We start from the raw sequence: 20,000 nt of genomic DNA on the forward strand, positions 1-20,000 counted from the left end.
TTGCTTTTTAGCCCTTGTTTGATATTGTATTGTTGACTAGTATTGCTTTTAGTCCTTATATTATTTTTTTTCCGCGGCATCTTTTACCTGCTTCAGTCATTAGACTGCGGCCATGCTGGGGCACAACCTTGAAGAATTTATAGTCAAATGAATCGACTCCAGTACTTAATTTCTCTTAAGCCTAATACTTAATATATCGGTGCTGTTACCGAACTGCTAAGTCACAGAGACGTAAACACACCAACACCGGTTGTCAAGCGGTGATATCACACACACACACACACACACACACACACACACACACACACACAAACATACACACACATACACACACACACACACACACACACACACACACACAAACACATACAAATATATATTCGACAGGCCGTTTTCAGTTTCCGTCTACCAAAGCAACTAACAAAGCTTTGGTCGACCGGAAGCTATAGTAGAAGACACTTGTCCAGCGTGCCAAGCAGTGAAACTGAACCGGAACCATTTGGTTGAGAAGCAAACTTTATACCACACAGCTACGTCTGCATAATAATTTATTACTGAATCTTTGTTGTTGTTACCCACAATAAATATACTAACATTCACCTCATTGATTGTTGGCGGATATTAAGATCCACATCTTTCTCCCGTCATCCGTTTTACGTCTCTAGTAAGGTACTGTTGTCATATTTTATATTCACAAGAAGTCTCTCAGATAGATTGGAAGCCAAAGATTATTAAGATGTAGATCATCGATTTATTTCTTTGGAGCTGAGTATCATTAGCAACTTTAGAGATGTTGGTACCCATTTTTAAAAAATTGTTTCTAGAAGGTTTTTAAAGCGCTTCTTAAAGCATTATGAATGCTTTATAAATATTTCATTCAGAAGTTGGTCACCCATAGAATAGGTCTGTCACGAGTCCTAGGATTCATAAAGCACCAGCTTCGCCTGGTCTCCATAGCTCATAAGTTACTGAAATTACAACACTACCTCTTGAACGGGATGCCATTCTGTCGTAAGTCAACTTCCCAGCTATTGATGGAATTCATTATCAGCTGAGAGGACTGGAGTAATGTGAAATGAAGTGTTTTGCTCAAGGACAAAACGCACCCCTCGGTCTAGGAATCTTACAATCGCGAGTATATTACTCTAACCACTAGGCAACGCGCCTTCGCTCACCTGTAGAATATTACAATAAAACTATAACCGTCACCAGACTTGCACAAATAATATTAGGTGCCTATGTAATAGCAAGCAGACACAGATACCCTCTCAGCTCTCCTGGGTGCAACAGCTGGAGGAAGGGAGAGGAACCTCTACAAGTGCTCGGTTGGTACTCATTTCAGGAATTCAATTACAACTGAGTCGATAAGAGCAAGGTAAAATGAAGTGGTTTGCTCAAAGACACAACGTTCTGCTCCACCCGTTGTCGGAATCGAATTTACGACACCCTGATCGTGAGCCTAATACGCTAACCACTCGGCCACGCATCACATCACAGAATGTAAATGAGGCACATGGCCTAGTGGTTAGAGCAGCGGACTTGAGGTCGAGGAAACACGGGTTCGAATCTCAGACCGGGCGATGTGTGTGTTTATGAGCGAAACACATAAGCTCCACGCGGCTCCGGCAGAAGGTAATGGCGAACTTCTGCTGACTCTTTCGCCACAACTTTCTATCACTCTTTCCTCCTGCATCTTGCAGCTTACCTGCGACGGACCGGTGTCCCGTTCAGGTGGGGAACCTATACGCCAAGGAAACCGGAAAACCGGCCCTTATGAGCCAGGCGTGGCTCGAGAAGGAACAAACAACATCAAACTTGAAAATAATTTGCGGTTGAATTCCGTAACATTAGGGGACGAAACCAATTACTGTAAGGCTGCTCCACCGGTTTTGTAATTTTTTTTTATATAACCACTACACGGACTTTTGTAGTAGGGATGTCTAAAGTTTCTTAAACTTTCACCACACAGTTGAGCTCGAGCTCGGTATATAACTGGTACTGATTTTATTCATCACAGAAAGAAACAAGACGTGAACCATTTTTGACACAGACGGTTGTGATTTGAGGGAAATTTAACCACTATTTATAGCATGTAGAGTTTCGTTTGTTTGCTTAACCTTTTTGTTATTTTCTAAGGCGAAGTCTGAAGTAAACGAAAGTTGTAACAAATCGTCAAGCCATAAGTAATTTAGTTATTCAGCATTACTAAACATTCACATTAATGAAGATTTAGTGCAATTTTTCGGTGGTTGATGCGGAAGAAAGGCATTTTTATCATTAATCATTTTGTTGATTAGTATAGCTTTGGGGTGTTTTGTAGAATCTGATAAAAACTATGACATGACAATCTTAGAGTGTCTTCGTGAAAGAGTGTTAACAAAAGAATGCTGACACTGCGAGATGGATAGATAGATAGATAGATAGATAGATAGATAGATAGATAGATAGAGAGAGAGAGAGAGAGAGAGAGAGAGAGAGAGAGATGAAGTGATATTGAACAAATGAAAAGACAGAGAATAGATGAGAAAACGAGAGGAAAGAGGGTAGATGGAGAGAGAAAGAGAGAGAAAGAGAGAGAGGAAAGAGGGTAAATGGGGAGAGAGAAAGAGGGTAAATGGAGAGGGAGAGAGAGAGATGAAGTGACAGAGAGCAAATGAAAAGATAGAGAATAAATGAGAGAAAGAGAGAGAGTGAGAAAAAGAGAGAGGAAAGAAGATAAACGGAGAGAGAAAGAGAGAGAGAAAAAGAGAGAAAGAGAGAGGAAAGAGGTTAAATGGAGAGAGAAAGAGAGAAAGAGAGAGAGAGGGAAAGAGGGTAGATGGGGAAAGAAAGAAAGAAAGAAAGAGAGAAGGAGAGGGAGAGAAAGAGGTAAGTGAGCAGGGTGAATAATAAATAAGACTAGAAGAATTATTATAAAATGAAGAAAGGAAAATAAGTTGTGGCTGTGTGGTAAGTAGCTTGCTTACCAACCACATGGTTCCGGGTTCAATCCCACTGCGTGGCATCTTGGGCAAGTGTCTTCTGCTATAGCCCCGGGCCGACCAAAGCCTTGTGAGTGGATTTGGTAGACGGAAACTGAAAGAAGCCTGTCGTATATATGTATATGTATATATGTGTGTGTATATGTTTGCGTGTCTGTGTTTGTCCCCCTAGCATTGCTTGACAACCGATACTGGTGTGTTTACGTCCCCGTCACTTAGCGGTTCGGCAAAAGAGACCGATAGAATAAGTACTGGGCTTACAAAAGAATAAGTCCCGGGATCGAGTTGCTCGATTAGAGGCGGTGCTCCAGCATGGCCGCAGTCAAATGACTGAAACAAGTAAAAGAGTAAAAGAGTAAAGAGTATATGCAATAACATAATGCAATAGTTACATACATACAATAACACATATATACATGCAAAATCATACACATACATACATACATACATACATACATACATACATACAAGCATGCATGTATGCATACTCACATATATACTAAAACACACACACACACACACACACACACACACACACAAAAAGTTACTGAAAATGTGACGCGTAGTGGTTAGGGGTATGGGTCTTACGATCATAAGGTCATGCGTTCGGTCCCTGGATTAGGCATTGCGTTAAGTTCTTGAGCAAGACACTTCATTTCACGTTGCTTTGGCCTACTCTGTTTTAAATGAACACCAGACTAGTTCCAGACGGATTATGTTCTAAGAAGGAACGATCCGTGTGGAACCAGGGAGTTTGGACGCAACGCGAACAAGAAGTGGAGGCGAATGTGTCTGGAGAACCTGAGTAATATATTTCGATGTCTCAGTTAATCAGCATTGGCGGATGGCAGAAATGGTTGGGCGTCGAACAAAATGGTTTAAAATATATTTCTTTACTACCCACAAGGGGCTAAACACAGAGGGGAGAAACAAGGAGAGACAAACGGATTAAGTCGATTATATCGACCCCAGTGCGTAACTGGTACTTAATTTATCGAGCTGGTAGAAACGTTAGCACACCGGGCGAAATGCTTAGCGGTATTTCGTCTGCGTTACGTTGTGAGTTCAAATTCCGCCGAGGTCGACTTTGCCTTTCATCCTTTCGGGGTCGATAAATTAAGTACCAGTTACGCACTGGGGTCGATGTAATCGACTTATACCTATGTCTGTCCTTGTTTGTCCCCTCTGTGTTTAGCCCCTTGTGGGTAATAAAGAAATAGGTACTTAATTTCTCGACCCCGAAAGGATGAAAGGCAAAGTCGACCTCGACGGAATTTGAACTCAGGACGTAACGGCAGGCGAAATACGGCTACGCATTTCGCCCGGCGCGCTAACGTTTCTGCCAGCTCGCCGCCTTAATGGTTTAAAATATTTGATTACGTCTCTTTATGTCCTTTTGCTGTCTAGCTTCGACAGTTTCTGACATAGCAAAGTGGAAACTAAATCAAGCAAGCTATCAAGCAAACAAACAAGAAAAACAGTGGCACCTAATATTTTGGTGGTTGGATATATTTAGTTACTCTTACATTCTTAAGTCGTTCGTTCCTTCTGGAGCATCGGTCCTCGACGACTTTTCTCCACTATTCTCGGCTCAGTTCGCTTTCTGCATTTTCAGCCCCTATTCAGTATCTCGTCTCCAGCTATTTTAGGGCGTCCCCTCTTCCGCCTCCCTTGCTAGCTGCAAGTCAGGGGCTGACGTGTAATGTAGTATGTTGGTCTCCTTTCGGATTTTGCTGCACTGCCTCATGTGTTTCCCCGAGGGAAGGCCTTCCTCACCCAGGTTTTGTTACTTTGAATTGTTCTTTTGGATTCTAGGTAGGGCTGCAGGCCCTACAAAAACCCGCTTTTATCTCTGCAAAAAGGTTAGTCCGTATTAGTTTGGCCCCTGTCCTTTAACTTGTCTATTATGGGAGGCCCTACCGGAGCTTGCGCTCCACTGGCATAGTTCTCACTGAGGCATAGGAGTCACTATACCGCAACAAGTACTGGACCTTGCGGTGGGCTGGATACATGAAAGAAATGAAGGAAGAGGTGCACGCACACACACACACACACACACACATGCACACACACACACACACACGCACACACACAATGTTATTGTTACAGAGAAAAGCTTCCATCCTTTGTTTGAAATCAAACACAAGAAAAGCAAATAATATTCTAAATAATACATGGCAAATAGATATTCTCTATCCTATGTATACCATTATCGTCTGTTTTGTAACGAAATAGACCGCCACCAATATTTGCTTATTCATGTAAGCTTTCTGAAGTGTATAGGCAAAAAAAAAATCTCGTTCATTTAGCCTTATACTGTGGTTGCTCTACCTGCTAGAAATAGTTGCAGAATATATATTTCATTATTACCCACAAGGGGCTAAACACACAGGGGACAAACAAGGACAGACAAAGGTACTAAGTCGATTATATCGACCCCAGTGCGTAACTGGTACTTAATTTATCGACCCCGAAAGGATGAAAGGCAAAGTCGACCTCGGCGGAATTTGAACTGAGACGAAGCAGACGAAATACGGCTACGCATTTAGGCCGGCGCGCTAACGTTTCTGCCAGCTCGCCGCCTAGTTGCAGAATACACACCAGATCATACCCTACTATCTTAAAAATGGAAGGCACACTGTATAATGTACTCCTGAATAAAAAGTATGTCCGAAACGCCAGACTAAAAAGTAAAGAAATAAGTCGAGATGTCCACGGATGGAACGTCTTCGATCTTAGGTTTGCTGGAACAGCACCAACAACAGTAAATAGTCTAAAATTTCCTCTTATGTATGTATGTATGTATGTATGTATGTATGTATGTATGTATATCCATGGTGTTATAAGTATCCGGACGGTTGCCATAATAACGAAGTTAAAGCACGCAGGATGAAGCGGTTTGGCACAAACTGACCTTGATCTCTGCTGTGCATGCGCATTAAGTTTTAATATTCTAGCTCACTTCCGCTGTTTACAGCGATGCTTGGAAGGAAGGTGTGTAGCGTGTGATCGTCGCATTTACCATGGCAGAGTGAGTTGAGCAGAGAATCTGCATCAAATTTTGTCAAAAGCTTGGCGATACCTGCTCAGAGGCCTACGCAAAGTTTTCAAAAAGATTTCATCGTTCTCGACACAATCAAGGAGATCTTGTGCAGCTGAAACCCGAGTGACTTTTTGGTCAGCTGAAAGCAGTTTTGGCACAAACTTGGCAGACAGCTTGGTATACCTAAATCTTCAGTGATAATGGACTGAAATGAACCCTAATTAATCTGAGGCATAGGAGTCACCATCCGTGAGTTATTAGATAACTCATGGATGGTGATTCGACGATTTCCCCCTCACAGCTGCAAGCACGTATGCGATGTATTTCTCAGTTCCGCTGGTTGCGGGTCTCCCAGAATGTTCGTTAATATCGACATGTTTACGGTCATTTTGGAAATGTCTGAACCACTCGTACACGTGTCTGTGGCTCATACACTCCTCTCCATACACTTTCTGCAACATCGCGCAGGCCTCTGAGCAGGTGTCGCCATGACAACTTTCTCTGTCATGGTCAATATGACGATCACACGCTACACACCTTCCTTTGAAGCACAGCTGCAAACAGCGGAAGTGAGATTGAACGTTTAAATTTAGAGTGCATGCACAGCAGAGTTGACTCTGCTTCGCTTTGCGGCTTCATTCTGCGTCCTTTAGCTTCGTTACTATGGCAACAGTCCGGATACTTGTTGGTCAGACCTTGTATACATATTTTTTACTGTTAGCTGAGTCAATTGAATCGACACAGTATTTATTTTCTTTTAAGCCTGGTACCTATTCAATCAATCACTTTTGCCGAACCGCTTAGTTACGAGGGCATAAACACACTAACACCGGTTGTGAAGCTGTGATAGAGGTCAAACACAGACACACACACACGCACACACACACACACACACACACACACACACACACACGACGGGCTTCTTTCAGTTTCCGTCAACCAAATTCACTCACAAGGTTTTGGTCGGCCCGAGGTTATAGTAGAAAACACTTGCTCAAGGTGCCACGCATGTGGTTGGGAAGCAAAGCTTCTTACCACACAGCTACACCTGTCCCTCATATAATATATACAAGGGGGTGCTGAAAAGTTCCTGACCTTAGGGGTGTCGCGAAAGGCCTGGCTGGAGGCTCAACCTTTCGAATTTTTTTACAAGGCTTAGAAAAACTGAAGGATTGCTGCAATAAATTTGTGAATCTGGGAGGGGGAATATGTTGAACAAAATCATAATTAACTGATCCTCCTGAATTTTCTTATACCCAAATCCAGGAACTTTTCAGCTTTCCACTCCTCGTGTGTGTATGTATGGATATATACATATATGTATCACCGCGATCACCGTGACCGAACAGGCTATCAGATGCTGCTACACACCGCTGGTCACAATGCGCTTCGCATTGTTTTTAGCTTTCAAATGACGCCACCCCACTGGTTAAGCGAGCAGGCCAAGAGAAGAAAGAGTGAGAGAAAGTTGTGGCGAAAGAGTACAGCAGGGATCGCCACCACCCCCTGCCGGAGCCGCGTGGTTCTTTAGGTGTTTTCGCTCTATAAACACTCACAACGCCCGGTCTGGGAATCGAAACTGCGATCCTACGACCGCGAGTCCGCTACACTAACCACTGGGCCATTGCGCCTCCACACAGATACAGACACACACACACACACACACACAGACACAGACACACACACACACACACACACACACATCTGTATGTTTGTGTATGTACATACATCATATTCTAGTATGACTGAGCCTCTGACAGACAATTCGATAACGCAAAGTCTCCCAAACCATATCTGCCATTCCTATATTTATATTTAGGCATGTCACCAACCGTTACATGCGTTGCAGAACAACGTCGCAGATCCAGTCAAGACTGGCGTCATGTTACCTTTTTTTTCTATTCAAACCAATCCCAAAATAAATTTATTCAACAGATATCCATACTAACATTTGCAGTTCCTATAAATAATTACTTCATTCATTAACACAAGTCAAATTAATTGAGACTGATATAGTCTACTGAAAAAAAGAAAAAAACAATGCGAAAAAAACAAACAAACAAAAATTCCACAACAACAACAAAAAAAAGAAGAAAAAACACAATACAATCTGCTATTCAACTTACTGATCACGGAAGCTTAAAAGACAAATGAAACTTGATGCAATTTGAAATGAGAAATTTGAGGACACAGTCGGATTTTGCTGCACTGCCTCATGTGTTTCCCCGAGGAAGTTTCGAAGTGCTCCAGGTTTCTGTGAAAACGTTCTGGAGTACCACGAAATAAAGATTTGTTTTGTTGTGTCCGGGGAGAACATTCTCTTTTCCACTCATTTACTTATTTATTTTTCTAAAACTTTCGCTGCGTCTAGCAGCCTTTTCAATAGTTGTGGATAACTATTGAAAAGGCTACAGAATATGCTTCAACACACGAACTCACATAAAGAATCTTGCAAACCAAATTCAAAAATGAGAGAGTTGTTTTGATATAGCTTAAATATAGCTTAATTACTTATTTTTAAAAAATTGCATTCGTAGGCGCAGGTGTGGCTGTGTGGTAAGAAGCTTTCTTCCCAACCACATGGCTCCAGTTTCAGTCCCACTGCGTGGCACTTTGGGCAAGTGTCTTCTTCTATAGCCTCGGGCCGACCAAACCCTTGTGAGTGAATTTGGTTGACGGAAACTGAAAGAAGCCCGTCGTGTGTGTGTGTGTGTGTGTGTGTGTGTGTTTGTGTTTGTGTCAGAAACTGAGAGAAGCTCGTCATATATATATATATATATATATATATATATATATATATTTATGTGTGTGTGTCAGTGTGTTTGTGTCCTCGACCATCACTTGACTACCTATGTCGGTGTGTTTACATCTCTGTAACTTAGCGGTTCGGCAGAAGAACCGATAGAATAAGCACCAAGTTTACATAGAATAAGTCCAGGGGTCGATTTCTTCGACTAAAAGGCGGTGCTCCAGCATGGCCACAGTCAAATGACTGACACAAGTAAAAGAGTGAAAGAATCATAGTTTACATAATATTTTAATAAATTGCTCTTTTTTTTGCTTGCTTCATTCATTGGACTGCAGCCATGCTGGAGCACCGCTTTGTCGCGTTTGTCGAATAAAAAAGACGTGTCCTAAAGTCTGGTATTTATTCTATCAGTTGTGAAACGGTGGGAGGCCACTCTCTCTCTCTCTCACACACACACACGCACACACATATACATGTGTAGGACTTCTCTGAGTTTCCGTCCACCAAATTCACCAACAAGCTATTGGTTGCCCAAGTTTCTGCGCAGTGGAACCGAACCCGAAACCACGTAGTTGCAAAGCAAACTTCTTAAGCACACAGCCATACCTACGGCTATATACACTCTATATTTTCTTTTTAAATATAAATAAATCCTAGCTTTAAAACAATTTTTATTTATGACAAGCAAGCCTGTAAAATATAAACATGGATTCTGTGATTTTTTTTGAAAATCGTATAAAGATACTGCAATAAAATACATTTCAGAGAATTTCGAAACAATATGTGCTTAGTGGGTACTCCTTGTTTCGTACATTTACTGCTATATATAGATGTTTTCGATCTAGTTTGGATTCTTTACCATCAAATTTGAATTCTTTGCCATCAAATTTGAATTCTTTGCAATCAAATTTGATGGCAAAGAATCCAAACTAGACCGAAAACATCTATAATACATAGATATTGATATTTGTCGGAGGCCCGTGACCTATGGGAAAAACTACAGTCGATTAAATCAACGCCAGTACTTAACTAGTTAATTTATTAACCTTGAAAGGAGGAAAGAAAGGCAAAGTAGAGTCCATAGGGGTAGTTACTCAAAATATAAATTCAATAAATCTTTTCATAGTGATCTTTTGAGACGATGGAAAATTATATTTATTTTTATTAATAGGAAATTGTCGAGAAACCAGTGTTCCTTCGCGAAGCCAGCTATTATGATTTAAATCAAGGAGAACTTGGTAAGTATTTCTAACTAAATATACAATAATATATTGACATTTATTCACTTATTCCTCTCTCAGATACACGTCTCTCCTTCTGAAATTCTAATCCATCTCTTCTCATCAAGATACGTTTCCTATCCCTCCATCTTTCCAGATGTCAGCGTTTACGTAACATTTATACGCACACACATACATACCCCCCTCCACACACACTCACACTCCTCTCACCTGGATATTAGCAAAAGATGCTCGGTTGCTGAAAGCAACCCTTCCTCATCTGTTTTCCCTTTTCAAATTCTTCCAGCAGTTTTTCAACTATTCCACATTTTCTGTAGGGACATTTAGTCCAACTCGCCTGTTTGTAAAGCCATCCCCCTTACTCTTACTCTTTTTCCTCTTTTACTTGTTTCAGTCATTTGACTGCGGCCATGCTGGAGCACCGCCTTTAATCGAGCAACTCGACCCCGGGACTTATTCTTTTGTAAGCCCAGTACTTATTCTATCGGTCTCTTTTGCCGAACCGCTAAGTGACGGGGACGTAAACACACCAGCATCGGTTGTCAAGCAATGCTAGGGGGACAAACACAGACACACAAACATACACGCACACATATATATATATATACATACATATATACGACGGGCTTCTTTCAGTTTCCGTCTACCAAATCCACTCACAAGGCATTGGTCGGCCCGGGGCTATAGCAGAAGACACTTGCCCAAGGTGCCACGCAGTGGGACTGAACCCGGAACCATGTGGTTGGTTAGCAAGCTACTTACCACACAGCCACTCCTGCGCCTTGGTAACTTTAATTTATATAAATTCTCCCAGCTATCACATTCCACCTACAGCAACATCACAAATATAGAGGCCGAGATGTTTGTCATCCTGAGCAGTTTGCAAAATTTAGTATTCTTTCTGCCTTTCCAAAATTACCTTTAGCTCCTTTTACTTAAACTATAGATTTAACCAGTCATCAATGGATCTTCTTCCCATTAGATCGTCTGCTGATTGCTTAATTTAAGACAACTCACCTTACCCTACGTTATACAGCAACTACTTGGCTGAAGCACTGCCTGCGTAGTAGACATAGAGATATGTCAAATTCACATCGATTTTCGACCCTTATCTCTTTATTGCCCACAGGGGGCCTAAGCATAGAGGGGACAAACGAATTAAGTCGATTATATAGACCCCAGTGCATAACTGGTACTTATTTAATCGACCCCGAAAGGATGAAAGGCAAAGTCGACCTCGGCGGAATTTGAACTCAGAACGTAACGGCAGACGAAATCCGGCTACACATTTCGCCCGGCGTGCTAACGATTCTGCCAGCTCGCCGCCTTATTGGTGTATCATTAGTAGTGTTTATGTTACTTTACCAATCTCAGAGAATATACTGTCTATGATATATTTCATTGACTTTTCTGCTTGCAAATGTGCTTCACCTCAGATCTAATCCGGACAGCTAAGTGACTGACCAATAAACTTACTCCACTTTGCACTTTGCATGCGAAAACTCCATAGATCATAGACTTCATAAATATACCGACAAGACCACCAGCTTCACTAACAAATACTCTACCGAAGGTAAGTAATATGCAACTGGTAATTTAGCACTCAACATTTCATTGGTAACGTTTTATTTTCATTGCCGCTTAAATAAATTTATATATTTGTGAATATACTTATGTAACAGTATACACACACACACACCACACACACACACACACACACACACATACATACACACACACACACACACCACACACACACACACACAAACACATTCACATGTAAACCCACGTGGTTTACATGCGTGTAAACATTTATCTATATCTCCGTAGATTTAAAAAACGACGACCCACCTTTATAGATTTTCGACCCTTATTGGGGATTAATCAGAAGTGTCTACATCACTTGACCAATCTCAGAGACACAAGTAGCACCAATCTATTTATATACACATTAAATATATTTAGAAGCTTTCAGAGATCTGAGGCCACTAATTTGCATGTGTTTAACACTTCATTTAATATTAAAGACCTATCAACGGAAACCCAGTCAACGCAGAATCAAGCTATGAAAAAGGGACTTCCGGTAGGTGAAGAAAAACAAAAGAATGACAACAGTGAATGTTAAACGAATTTGAATGAACTAAACAGAAATAACTGGCGACTTAAGCCCTGAAGTACGTAAAGTAATAAACCTTCGATAAATGTATTCTTGTCTCCACCACACACTATATGTGTGTATATTATTCCGACCTAACGAGGTGCCTCAACTGAAGTTCCTAATTCAAATGAAACTTATACATACATACATACATACATACATACATACATACATACATACATACTACATACATACATACATACATACATACATTCTGCATGCATGAAGTGGATTCGATCCACCATACCCAAATTTAAATTAACATTGCAACAGAACTTTTCCCACGATGGAACAATGGTTTTTCTCTGACAGCAGTTTTACATTTTCCAGATGCCTTTAGCCAGGCCGAAATAATGTCTTCACCACTTGACCCTTTCTAACCTCTTCTACTTCACCAAAAGCTAGAATAGAGATAACAAGACCACCAACTAAATCTATTGTTCTCAATGATATATCTATCCTTCTAGATAGTTATAAAAGCAAACATACCCCAAGCAAAAGTCAGTTAGTCACAGTCGGTGACGACTCAACGAGGTCTGGCTGACCAGCCTTGGTCAGAGGGAGAAATGAAGTTTACGGTCAGCAACTGTGAGTCAACGTCCCACACCCTACAATTCTCACTAGCTCCATTCTGTTCTCTTACAACATATTTCTATCTCTCTTTGTACTTACTACTAAACAGTGAAGAGAACACAAACACAAACTTTACTTTGCATGCTTTTGGATTTATCATAGCCTACCCGTCGAAGCAAGGTATTTGTAACGCAACGGTAAATAAATACTTTCTTAAAACTTCATACATTGTTCATCTTCCACATCTTACAGTATGCCGTTATAACAACAAACTTTATAGTTACAACTGTTGACTTCGACACAGACTTAATAACGTTTACCAATCAATCTTGACCGTTACATACATACATACATACATACACACACACACCACACACACACACACACACACCACACACACACACATATATATATATATATATATATATATATATATATATATATATATATTCCATATGAATACTTTGATATCTGTTACTCTATGTTTGTAATAAGTTTGACATCGAATAATCCTATGATTTGTTTCCTTATAGGGAACTGCTGGTTCATTTGTGGTCTGAATTCACTTATTGTCAACAGCAAGAAGAAATTCCAAAAAGTTGTCCCTCCTAACCAGGGCTTTGAAAAATCAGACCATTATGCTGGTGAGTATCCGACACAGCAGTTTAATAATAATAATATAATAATAATAATAATAATAATAATAATAATAATAATAATAATAGTAATGGTTTCAAATTTTGCGTAGAGGGCACAAACAAGGACAGACAAAGGGATTAAGTAGATTACATCGACCCTAGTGCGTAAATGATATTTAATTAGTCGACCTTGAAAGGATGAAAGGCAAAGTCGACCTCGGTGGAATTTGAACTCAGAACTTAAGGATGGACGAAATACCGCTAAGCACTTTGTCCAGGTGCTTACGATTCTGCCAGCTCGCCGCCTTAATAATATAATAATAATAATAATAATAATAATAATAATAATAATAATAATAATTCTTTCTGCTATAGGCACAAAGCCTGAAATGTGTGGGGAGGGACTAAGTCGATTACATCAATTCAAATGCTCAAGTAATATTTATTTCATCGACCCCGAAAGGATGAAAAGCAAAGTCGTCCTCGGCAGAATTTGAACTCAGAACGTGAAGACGCTAAACATTTCGCCCGGCGTGCTGACGATTTTGCCAGCTCGCCGCCTTAATAATAATAATATAATAATAATAATAATAATAATAATAATAATAATAATTTCAAATTTTGGTATAAGGCCGACAATCTGGTGGGAGAAGGAATTCGATTTTTAAAAATTGTGGTTCACTTTCGTTTTGGGCCACTTTTTTTCTTTGTACTCTCTTCACCGATAGTCTAGACATTCTTCCCCGTTACCGTCACCTTCCTCTTGTCATAGGGCTATGGAGTATTATTGTTTCTGGTTAGTGTTACGAGGTTTGGAATTTGCCCTTGTTGCTATTGCTTTAGATGCATGTCCGTGGAGGCGCAATGGCCCAGTGGTTAGGGCAGCGGACTCGCGGTAATAGGATCGCGGTTTCGATTCCCAGACCGGGCGTTGTGAGTGTTTATTGAGCGAAAACACCTAAAAAGCTCCACGAGGCTCCGGTAGGGGATGGTGGTGATCCCTGCTGTACTCTTTCACCACAACTTTCTCTCACTCTTACTTCCTGTTTCTGTTGTACCTGTATTTCAAGGGGCCGGCCTTGTCACTCTCTGTGTCACGCTGAATATCCCCGAGAACTACGTTAAGGGTACACGTGTCTGTGGAGTGCTCAGCCACTTACACGTTAATTTCACGAGCAGGCTGTTCCGTTGATTCGGATCAACCGGAACCCTCATCGTCGTAACCGACGGAGTGCTTCCCAGATGCATGTCCTCCCTCACTTCCCCCACGGTCTCCTAGTTGGTTTCAGGTTTTGAGAGCAGAGTGTTCACCTCCATTGGTAGTGTTTTTGGGTGCAATAGATTATTCTGGACCTTGTGGATATTTCGTTGATGTTCTCTATCTTTTAGTTTCGCCTTTCCTTTAAACAGGTACCCCTCAAGTGTTTTTTGTGACCACACTTGTAGCAACTAGACTTCTTCTATCAGTCTATGCACTGTCACTTTCGTATCCACATCCGCCATCGAAAAAAGCCCTGTGGAGGTCTTGTCGTATTCGGAGTTCATGAGCACATGAAAGTCCTTTGCGGTCACACCCTACCATACCACTCTCTACTTACGCATGATAAGTTACGAAGGTGACGACGAACAAAGAAATAATGCCGTTCTCAACATCCTTGGCCATGCACCTCATCTTTCGTAGCCCCAGATACGGGATCAAGTATACGTGCTCTGATCAATAAGTATCCGGACTGTTGCTATAGTAACGAAGCTAAAGCATGGAGAGTGAAGTCGCTTGACACAGATTGACCTCCAATTCTGCTGTGCATGCGGACTAAGTTATAACGCTCTAGCTTACTTCCGCTGTTTACAGCAGTGCTTGGAAGGAAGGTGTGTAGCTTGTGATCGTCATATTGACCGTGACAGAGAAAGTTATCATGCAACTGAAATCCGAGTGTCCTTTTGGTCAGCTGAAAGCAGTTTTGCAACAAAGTTGGCAGACGCGCGTCTTATACTCAAATCTTCAGCGATAATGGACTAAACTGAAAGTAACTAATCTGCACATCTTCTGATAACTCACAGATGGTGATTCGACGATTTCCTGTCACAGCTGCAGGCACATCTGCGATGTTTTTCTCAGTTCTGCTGGTTGCAGGTCTCCCAGAGCACTTGTCAATATCGACATTTTTTTCTGCCATCTTGGAAACGTCTGAACCACTCGCACACTTGTCTGCAGCTCATACACTCCTCTCCATACACTTTCTACAACTTTGCGCAGGTCTCTGAGCAGGTATCGTCATGACAACTTTCTCTGTCATGGTCAATACGACGATCATACGCTACACACTTTCCTTCGAAGCACTGATGTAAACAACAGAAATAAGTTAGAACGTCGAAACTTAGTGTGCATGTACAGCAAAGTTGAAGGTCAATCTGTGCCAAGTGGATTCACTCTGCGTGCTTTAGTTTCGTTACTATGGCAACTGTGGAGGCGCAATGGCCCAGTGGTTAGGGCAGCGAACTCGTGGTCATAGGATCGCGGTTTCGATTCCCAGACCGGGCGTTGTGAGTGTTTATTGAGCGAAAACACCTAAAAGCTCCACGAGGCTCCGGCAGGGGATGGTGGTGATCCCTGCTGTACTCTTTCACCACAACTTTCTCTCACTCTTACTTCCTGTTTCTGTTGTACCTGTATTTCAAAGGGCCGGCCTTGTCACTCTCTGTGTCATGCTGAATATCCCCGAGAACTACGTTAAGGGTACACGTGTCTGTGGAGTGCTCAGCCACTTGCACGTTAATTTCACGAGCAGGCTGTTCCGTTGATTCGGATCAACCGGAACCCTCGTCGTCGTAACCGACGGAGTGCTTCCACTATGGCAACAGTGTGGATACTTATCGATCAGACCTCGTATAGCTTGTTGTGTATCGCACTTGTTCTGCTTGCTTACTTACTGTGTCTTCATTTCTGAAATAGAGTTAAAGGTCAATCTGTGCAAAGCGGATTCACTCTGCGTGCTTTACTTTCGTTACTATGGCAACAGTCTAGATACCTATTGATCAGACCACGTATATCCTGTTGTATATCGCACCTGTTCTGCTTGTTTACTTGCTGTGACTTCGTTTCTGAAATAGAAGCCGATACGGCTTGCCTCGATTTACTTCACCCCTTGCACATGTTGTTTGATTGATATAAAGAAATCACTCGCTTTTCTAGCAAATAGATATTAGTAATTTCTAGTCATTTGTTTCCTTTCTTGCTCTTTAGTATCGTGATCAGAATGAATTGCATGTTGCTTGGCTACGCAAATTTACCACACTGATCAAAATTGTACAGAAGCATCAATAATGAATGTCTGAGTGTTGCCGGTGACGCTTACAAATAAAGACACTAAAAAAATTCTTGACTTGATAACACCTTCAGACGTCGAAATTCGTGGGCATATGCTAGGCGCATGGCTCAGTGGTTAGAGCGTCGAGCTTACGATCGTGAGGTTGTGAGCTCGAATCCCGGACCGAGCTGCGTGTTGTGTTCTCGAGCAAGGCACTTTATTTCACGTTGCTCCAGTTCACTCAGCTGTAGAAATGAGTTGCGACGTCACTGGTGCCAAGCTGTATCGACCTTTGTCTTTCCTTTGGATAACACTGGTGACGTGGAGAGGGGAGGCCGGTATGCATGGGCGACTGCTGGCCTTCCATAAACAACCTTGCCCGGACTTGTGTCTAGGAGGGTAACTTTCTAGGTGCAATCCCATGGTCATTCATGACCGAAGGGGGTCTTTACCCTTTATGGTAATAAAGACACTACTTTTTCATTTCATTTTGTGAATATTTTCCTTTTTGAGACAAAGAAACAACCTTTTTTTTTTTCAATTATTTCTTTGCGAATAACTGTTTTTCTTCAGTATCTTTTTGTGTTTTCGTGTATTGGGGCGTTTATTTTTGTCGTCGTCGTTATTGTTGTTGACCAATTATTTACAAATGTCCAAAGAAAAATAAGTGAAGAACAAAAGAAGAGTGACATTTTTTATCAGGTTTGATAAAGGAGATGAGTTAGAAACTCGTACGAGACTATTTCCGTATTTGTATTCTTAAAAAGAAAGAAAGAAAATGTTAACAACAACACTGATAATAATCTCTTCTAATATAGGCTCAAGGACAAAAATTTTGGGACGAGGGACTAAGTTGAGCACTGGAGTCGATCTAATTGACATACCACTCCACGCCCCGAAATTGCTGGCCTTGTACCAAAATTTGAAACCAGTGTTAGTACATTCTTACTTACCTATATTTTGCGTCACGCTAAGGGAAGTAACTCAAGGGAAAAAATAGAGAAAACTAAAGGACAATGAAAAAGGAAGAAGTAATCAGAGAGAAAAAAAAAGGGAAAATAGAAAGGCGATGGCAGCAGTGGTGATAGCGTTCATTTGTTGTTTGTGACGGCTGTTTGACGTTGGTAATCATTGTAGTGTTGGTGGCGGCGATGACAATTACTTTGCACTAAAGCGCATGCGTTAAATCATAAATCATTTCACGAAAATATGCAGTTCGCTACCAGCAACTCACTACTTACAAAAACCACCACCATCACTATTAATTAATACTCTTTCAACATCGTAATCACTACAAACTGTTACAATTATCGATCTACTAGCAGTATAGCCCGGCATTGCTCGGGTTTGTTAGAACTGGAATTTTTTGAAAAGTAAAAATTTTGCATTATGTAGCTTATTATTCTCTGTAAGTGAACATTTTTCTGGTTGAAATACACCGAAAAATGGCGACACAGCAGTAAAAAAATCGTAAAAAATAGGGATTTTCATAGAAAAAAAAGCACCTTTTTGATGTAAATAATTTTTGGTCCGATTTGATTTTTTTCTTCTACGGAATGAAGAGCAAGCCTTCTTCTATCATACTCTCAGGGTCTCGGAGGAGATAGTGTTAGTTGAGGCTACCAAGCCTGCCACACACACACACACACACACACACACAGACAGACAACTTCAGCTTTGTATATAAAGATGTATGTATGTATGTATGTATGTATGTATGTCTCCTCTATTTTTTTTAATTATTATAATTCTTCCACTGAGGAGAGAGCTGGCTTCCAACAAAGAGACAAGGCTCCACCTTTGGGATGTAGTTAACACAGACAAATTCACATTTGGAACTTGAGAAAAGTCTTTCATATTTTTACTGTTCCACTCACAGATTGCACTTGTAATGTACGAATTAGCCGGTCGAATTCTCTTTCTGAAAATCCCAGTTTATCCAGATTCTCATTTAAGCATTTACTAACAAAACCTAGTCCTCCAATTATTATTGGTATGAATATGAATTCATAGTCTGGATATAGAAGCTGGAGGTTTCGAAGAAGTTGTCCTTAGATATCCTCTTTTTCTTTGATTTTCAAAGAGATATTTATATATGCAGCGCAGCTGACCTTTATGACGGTACATACCTTTGTCCCTCTGTCCCAAATAACAATATCCGGCCTGTTATCTTTACATTTGACAGAAGTTTTGATAGGAATATTCCACCAATATTCCTTTAGTTGGTATGTATGTATGTATGTATGTATGTATGTATGTATGTATGTATGTATGTATGTATGTATGTGTGTGTGTGTGTGTGTGTGTGTGCGCGCGCGTGTGTATGTTTAGTTTGGTGACAAGGGTGCATGTGACTAAAGCCCGGTAATGTTTTATATTCGGGTTTAATAAGAGTCAGGATAAAGAACATCAAGAGATACGAAGACAAGTTAAAGTTGACTGCCACATTTATTTTGCCGCTAAAAGAAAATACAGCAACTAATGTACATGAATAATTCTGTCAAATGAAATACATAGGTTTTTCGTGCTTCTTAAAGATGAAGATGTACGCGGGAAAAACACAAAACGTGGCGACAAGGAATTCTGCTTACAAATCTCTCCCCACTGAAGCTACAAAGCGGAATAAAACAGCTTTCATGCCGAAGATCCGAGCTTGCTCGTAGGGACACACCGCACTGAGGAATTAGCTGATGTTAGCGCGCTTGGCTAGTCTATCACACATATGTGTGTGTTTGTGTGAGTGTATGATTATATATCTGCATAGCAAGGCGGCGAGCTGGCAGAAACGTTAGCACGCCGGGCGAAATGATTGGCGGTATTTCGTCTGCCGTTACGTTCTCAGTTCAAATTCCGCCGAGGTCGACTTTGCCTTTCATCCTTTCGGGGTCGATAAATTAAGTACCAGTTACGCACTGGGGTCATTGTAATCGACTTAATACCTATGTCTGTCCTTGTTTGTCCCTTCTGTGTTCAAACCCTTGTGGGTAATAAAGAGTTATTTCGTCTGCCGTTCCGTTCTGAGTTCAAATTCCGCCGAGGTCGACTTTCCCTTTCATCCTTTCGGGGTCGATTAAATAAGTACCAGTTGCGCACTGGCATCGATATAATCGACTTAATCCGTTTGTCTGTCCTTGTTTGTCCCCTCTATGTTTAGCCCCTTGTGGGTAATAAAGAAATAGGTATTTCCTCTGCCGTTCCGTTCTGAGTTCAAATTCCGCCGAGGTCGACTTTGCCTTTCATCCTTTCGGGGTCGATTAAATAAGTACCAGTTGCGCACTGGGATCGATATAATCGACTTAATCCGTTTGT

General features: G+C 41.1%; 1 protein-coding gene across 6 annotated transcripts in view; it reads left to right on the forward strand.

The window, feature by feature from the left end:
• The window catches only part of LOC115209388 (calpain-11-like), a 163,890-nt gene that overhangs the window by 50,736 nt on the left and 93,154 nt on the right, over positions 1-20,000 (forward strand). For all 6 annotated transcript variants that reach the window (XM_036500939.1, XM_036500941.1, XM_036500937.1 and 3 more), the window contains 2 exons: positions 9,945-10,011; positions 13,279-13,389. In XM_036500939.1, the coding sequence (XP_036356832.1) occupies positions 9,945-10,011; positions 13,279-13,389 (178 nt within the window). The remainder of the gene's footprint in view (positions 1-9,944; positions 10,012-13,278; positions 13,390-20,000) is intronic.

Source organism: Octopus sinensis, linkage group LG3 (assembly GCF_006345805.1).
Source record: "Octopus sinensis linkage group LG3, ASM634580v1, whole genome shotgun sequence".
Classification (NCBI taxonomy): domain Eukaryota; kingdom Metazoa; phylum Mollusca; class Cephalopoda; order Octopoda; family Octopodidae; genus Octopus; species Octopus sinensis.